Source organism: Melospiza melodia, chromosome 30, assembly GCF_035770615.1.
Source record: "Melospiza melodia melodia isolate bMelMel2 chromosome 30, bMelMel2.pri, whole genome shotgun sequence".
Taxonomy (NCBI): Eukaryota; Metazoa; Chordata; class Aves; order Passeriformes; family Passerellidae; genus Melospiza; species Melospiza melodia.
Window position 1 is genome coordinate 2,003,184 of NC_086223.1, and position 6,000 is coordinate 2,009,183.

General features: G+C 67.4%; 1 protein-coding gene across 1 annotated transcript; it reads left to right on the top strand.

Annotated features, from left to right (window-relative positions):
- The first annotated feature begins 2,669 nt into the window (after positions 1-2,669).
- LOC134430787 (collagen alpha-1(III) chain-like) lies at positions 2,670-5,714 on the top strand. Its single transcript, XM_063178669.1, has 4 exons — positions 2,670-3,246; positions 3,703-4,512; positions 4,561-4,663; positions 4,712-5,714. The coding sequence occupies exons 1-4, from the start codon at positions 2,670-2,672 to the stop codon at positions 5,712-5,714; spliced, it is 2,493 nt and encodes an 830-aa protein (XP_063034739.1).
- The last annotated feature ends 286 nt before the right edge of the window (positions 5,715-6,000 follow it).

The window sequence follows — 6,000 nt, forward strand, 5'->3', positions numbered from 1 at the left end:
GGGTCACCTGACACTGGGGTGAGGGGGGGGGGGGGGACATCAGGGATGGGGCCACCACCCCAAGTTTGCTCATGGCTGCGAGGTGCCACCAGCCTGTCCCTGCGACCACGCTGAGCGACACCCCCGTGGAGAAACGGGGAAACTGAGGCACGGGTCACCTGGGGTCACCACAAGGTGAGGGGAACAAAGCCACCCCTTAGGACCCCCAAAATGAGGGGGGGATCCATGGACGAGGGGGGGGCGTGGAGCCCTCGGGGGGCCAAGGTCGGGTGAAGGGCGGCGGGGAAGGGGCGGGGGAAGCTGCGGGAGCTCCGTGCCAGCTGTACCCGGAGAAAGGCAAATAATTCAGCGGCACCAACCGGAGAGGAAGCAGCCCGCGGAGCCACGTGCCAAAATACCAGCAGTAAAGTAGTTAAATGGATCCAGCGCGGGAGCGAGGAGCTGCGAGAGCGCTTGGGCCCCCATCCAAAGGAGTTAATGTCCCACAGTATGATCGATTAGTTGTCAGACGTGATTTCAAACCAATACAAGATGAATGGCATCATTTTCCTTCCCTGGGTTTCGGCGGAATTAAGAAGCCATTAGCTAACACAAATTTTTGGCAACTTTAATAAAAAAAAAAAAAAAAAAAAAAAGAAAAAAAAAGAAAAAAAAAAAGAAAAAGAATTAAAGCTCCAGGGTAGAGTTTTTGTAGCGAGCGTTCCCCAAGGTAACGGGCGGGGTGGGGATGGCACTGCGTGCCACAGCGGTGACCACGGTGGTGGCAGTGCCACCGCAGATGCCAACGGAGGTTTTGCTTCCAAGCGGAGCCACGCACGGGGCTCGGGGAGCTGCCGCCGGTGCCACCCCCGTGAGGAACCGGGGGTCGCGGTGGCGGTGACGATGGCGACAGGGGGCTTTGTGCCGGGGGTGGCAGCGCGGGGGACTCGTCAAGGACAATCGGAGCACAAGCTGCCGCTGCCCGTGTGCCCGCAGGCGCGGGGCCGCCGTGCCAGCCCAGCCGTGGCCATTACGGCTCCGTGCGCCAGCTGCGATCCCCCCGTCCCCGGGGACGCCGAGGAGGGGTTTGGGCACCGTGCCCACCGCCCGGGCACCGGGGCACCGCCACCGCCGGGTCACGCAGGGTGATGGGCAGCGCCGGTTTGGTGGCCGAGGGCGGGGATGTCCCCTCGGAGCCACGAGGGGTCAAAAGATGCCGTGACTCCTCCAGAAATCGCCTTTTTTTGTCACCTCTGTGGTGAAAGGACAACCTGGGCCGCGGCCACCCCCTCCCCGGGCCCGGCTTTCGCTGCCGGATCGCCGGATTTTAGGCACGGAATGGGGTTTGAATTAGGATTATTATCACAGCTGCTCTAAATGTAATTAGTTTTGCTCAGAAGTTGTTTGCTTTGCCGGGATTACGGCGCAATCCTGCCCGTCCTGGAATTTGGGTGAGGCTTTAATCGCCCTGATAACGCCGTGCCGCGGTAATGCGATGATTCCAAAGGTGTGCTTTTCCATTCTATTTAACAAAAAACAACAAAAAAAAAAAGGTTCCTAATGGGGGAAAAGTGAATTAGGAGCGTGCGGGACAGCGCTCAGCGCCGGGGGCAGGAGCTCGGCTCAGGCCCTGAGCCGTGCCCAGGTGTGCCCACCCTGTCCGTCCGTGCTGCCAGGGCGCAGGTGGATGGAAGGGGGGTCCAGCGCGATGTGACACCACCCATGTGCTGTCCCCAACCTCCTCCCGTGTCCCCTCCACCCCTGCAGCCCCAGGAATGGCATTTTGGGGGTGTTGGCGCTGCCATCTGGAGGGCACCGAGCTGTGCTCCAGGCGGGACCCAGCAGCACCAGGGAGCGTGGCCGGGGCTCGGGGGCCACGGGAAGGGACCGGGGGCTCCCGGAGCCCGGCACTGACTCTGGTGAGCCGGAGCTGCCAAGAGAAATGGGCAGATTATGGGAGGAACACGGGCCAAGGCAGGGCTGGGATGCAGCCGCCGTAAATCAGCTTTTAAGTAGCAACAAAATGGACATTTCCCATATGAAATGAGGCACCGGCTGCCACCGGGAGCGGGGAGCGGGACCCCGGCCCCGGGGCACCGGGACAGGGCGGGAACCCCAGCCCGGGGGTCCGGAGGGGCTGTGGGGATGGGCTGGAACCCAAAATGGGGAAGGGAAGGGAAGGGAAGGGAAGGGAAGGGAAGGAAGGGAAGGAAGGGAAGGGAAGGGAAGGGAAGGGAAGGGAAGGGAAGGGAAGGGAAGGGAAGGGAAGGGAAGGAAGGGAAGGGAAGGGAAGGGAAGGGAAGGGAAGGAAGGGAAGGGAAGGGAAGGGAAGGGAAGGGGAAGGGAAGGGGGCTGGGCTGCTGGCGGTGCTCAGGTGGGCACCACCTGCTCTCCAGTGCTCCCAGCCAGAGCTGGCCTGGTGTCTGCTGGATCCAACCTCCCACTCTGCCCCTGCTTGGGGGTTTTGTTCATTTTCTCCCCTTCAGTCCCAGGAAGGGCTGAGGGCAGGTTCCCACCTTCCCACAAACCTCGGCTGCAGACCCCGGGCTGCTCCCACAGCCCCGGCCCCCAGGTGCCCCCAGCTTTGTCCTTCCCTTGGCACCGCCATGGCTCTGTGCCCTCCCCATTGGAGGGCAGGGCTCCCTCCTCATCCCCTCGCTGTCCCCAACACCGCCGTACCCAGTGTGGGGATGGGGACAGGGCTCAGTCCCCTGAATGGGGACGGGGAAACGCGACTCCCTCGGGGCTGCGACCGCCACGAAGGGGGCAGACACAGGCGGGGGACGCTGCCCAGCCGGGCCAAGGCCCTCGTGGCCCCGCAGCCCCCGGGGCCGGGCCGGGGCTCCGGGCGGAGCTGCCGGCGGTGCCGCATTCCGGAGAAGCCGCCTCCGCCGGCGGCCGGTGCCAGCAGGCGCTGGCAGGTTCGGAGCTTCGCAGCGATTCCAGGCACAGATGTCCTTGTTTTAACTCCTCTGCGATGGAGCCTGGCAGACCGGGCGGGGAGGGGGCGGCTCTGCAGCCCCCGGGGCGCCGGGGATCGCTGCCAGCCCGGCCCGCCCCGGCCGCGGCTCCGGGCACCGCCGGGACCTCCCGTTCCTCCACGGGGTTCGGCGTCCTGGGCTCCGCACGGCACAAAAACGGGGACGGCCCCCCCCGGCCTGACCCCCACATCCCTCCGTGTCCCCCGCATCCCTCCCGACCCCCGGGCAGCCCCCGGAGCGGGGCCGCCTCCGCAGCGCGGCGAGCGCCGGGCGCCGGGAGCCTCCGGTTTTTTATGGTATCTGCAATTTTGGCAGAAATCTGTCTTTAATTTAGCTGTCCATATAAAAATCCGCACTGTATAATAATGAACAGATGCCATGAAATTTAAACTGAAGCAATGACTCCTCCTCCCCCCCCCCCGCCACGGCTGGCACTCGCCGGTGGCAGCGGCGACCCGGAGCTGGCGCTGGCCCCGCGCCCCCGCCGCGCTCCGCAGGGCCCGGGAGGGGCCGGCCCGGGGGCACCGCGGGCACCGCGGGCACCGGGGGGGCTCAGGGGGCAGACACCGACCCCCAGCTCTGAAACAGCGGGGCTGAGTCCCGGCGAGCCGCCCCGCCGGTGCCCCCGGTGCTGACAGAGCTCCGCCGAGCCCCGGGCGGCCGCGGGGTCCCGGTGGCTCCCCGGACCCCCCAAAACCCCCCGAGGAGGGTTTGATGCCACGGTGGCACGGAACACTCGCAGAGCCCGGCGGGGCGGCGGCTCCCGACCTCCCGCTGCCCTCCCCGGGAGCCGCCGGGCAGCGGGCCGGGCACCGGAGCCTTGTACCGAGCCTGGCACAAGCACCGGGCACCGGAACCTCGTACCGGGGCCGGGCACCGGAGCATTGCAACGAAACCGTTCACGGGAACCGTGCACCAAAACCTTCCACCGGAGCTTCGCACCGGAGCCGTTCTCCGGAGCTTTACACCGGGAGTGCGGGGCCGCATTGCGGGGCCGGGCCTTGCCGGTTCCCGCATTTTCGGCGGGGCACCGGGGAAACAAAAATCCCGACAATTGAACGGAAAGCGCAGCCCCGGCACCGGCACCGGCACCCCCGGCACAGCCGGTCCCGGAGCAGATGTCGGCGGCGCCCCCGCGTCCCCTCCTCCCCTCCTCCCCTCCGCGGGGCCATCCGGCCCTGGCCCCGGTGCCGCCGGTGGCGGAAGGGCCGCACATCACCGGCCTCGGCCCCGCGGAGCCTCCGCCCGGCCCCATCGGTTGTCCCCGGGTCCTGCCGGGCTTTTCCCCCCGAGAAACGAGTCCCGGGAGGACGGTGGGGCCGGAGCCGTCGGAAGAGGATCCGCGGCTCTGGGGGGAGCGGCGAGCGCCGGGGCCCGACCGGGGGCTCGGGGGCCGCTCGGATCCGTTCCTCGGCTCAGGCCCGACACCGGCGGCTCCGCCACCGGGCCCAGCACGTCGGGGCCGCGCTGGATCCCGCCCCAGTTTGCAGCCGCGGCCCGACCCTAAACCGGCCCGGTTTACCCCCAAAAGCCGCGGGGCTGCGGGGCGCGGGTACCGGACACGCATAACGGGAGGAAAGCGGTGCCTCCGTCCCCGCAGCCCCGGTGCGGCCCCGGCGCTCGGTGATCCCGGGGAGAACCAGCCCGCACGGTCGGGAGCGCAGTGCCCGGCGCTGCCCGGTGCCGGCGGCCGTCGGGCGGCGGTGAGCCCCGGTGGTGCTGTCGGTAAATGAACCCGGGCGCCCGTTCAGCACCGCGGCCGCGGACAGCTCCGCTCCGGGCACGGGCACCGCGCTGCCAGGGCTGCACCGGGCACCGGGCAGCGCTACCGGCACCGGGTACCGAGAACGGCACCGGACATCGCGGATCCCGGGGCTCCCATGGGCACCGGCTCCTTCAACCGGTGCGGGAGCTTCCGGGGCTCCAACGGGCGCCAGCAACCGGCGCAAACATCGGCGCTGGCACAGGCGCTGGCACCGGGCACCGAGCCGAGGCTCCATCGGGAAGCGGCACCGGGAACCGGCACCAGTCCCGGGAGCTGACCGGCTTCCCGGGGCCGCCGCGCGAGAACCGGCCTTGGCCGCCGCCGCCTCGCAGCCTTGCCGAGCCCACCGGCACCGCGGCCCGGTGCCAGCCCCGGGCACCGAGCCCCGAGCTCCCGCTCCCAGGGGAGCGCAGCGGTGTCACCGCCGGTGGACCGAGCCGGGCCCGCCGCACCGGATCCCGGTGCCTTCATTGGTGAGGGGGGGACACCGCCTCCCCGGTCCCGGGGGGGACACCCGTGGGGCACAGCCGCGTTATATCAGCGCCGCCGCCCCGCGGGCCGCGCATTCGGGCGGCGGGAACGGCGCCGGCACCGCCGGGGGCGGCACGGGGGGGGCTCGGCCCGGTGCCCCCCGGTGCCCCCGGGGGCGGAAGGAAAGCGGCGAAGGCGGCGGAGTCAACATTGAATATTTATTAATCGCCGTCGAAGGACGCTCGGTAATTACAGCCTCGCCGCGATCGCACCGGCGGCGGCTCGTCACGGCCGACGAGTCCTGGCGGGGCCGGCACCGGGAGCGGGCGGCGGGAGCGTCCGGCGGGGCAGGGAGGGGAGGGGGCCGGTGCATGCAGAACGGCCGGGCCCCGGGCCCGCGCCCCGAGCGCCGCCGCCGCCGAGCGGGCTCCGGGCGGCGGGGACGGGGACCGGGAACCGGGACCGGGGAGCGGGATCGGCGCCCGGCGCGGGGGGGTCTTGCATATCGTTGGCCATAAATATTTATTAATCGAAATGAAACGGAACGGAAACACGAAAGCACTTCTGGTGTCGGGCAGCGGGTCCCCTTTGCTACAACGGTTTGTGGGTTTTTGTTTCTTTTTCCCTTTTTTTTTTTTTTTTTCCCGTTTTAGTTTTTTCTTTTTTTCCCGTAACTTTTTTCTTTCATTTTTCCCCCCATTTTTTCTTTTTTTTTTTTTTTTTCCTTTTTTTGGTTTTTTGGTTTTTTTTTTTTTTTTTTTTCGTTTTCAAAACATTTCTCAGAAATCCTCCTCCTCTCCTCCT

Bases quoted from the DNA above. Each gene is read 5' to 3' on its own strand.
- LOC134430787 (XM_063178669.1), top strand. From the start codon at position 2,670: ATGGGGACAGGGCTCAGTCCCCTGAATGGGGACGGGGAAACGCGACTC. The intron at 4,513-4,560 runs GTACCGGACACG...CCGTCCCCGCAG, and splicing joins CGCGGGGCTGCGGGGCGCGG to CCCCGGTGCGGCCCCGGCGC. The intron at 4,664-4,711 runs GTGAGCCCCGGT...GCGCCCGTTCAG, and splicing joins CCGGCGGCCGTCGGGCGGCG to CACCGCGGCCGCGGACAGCT.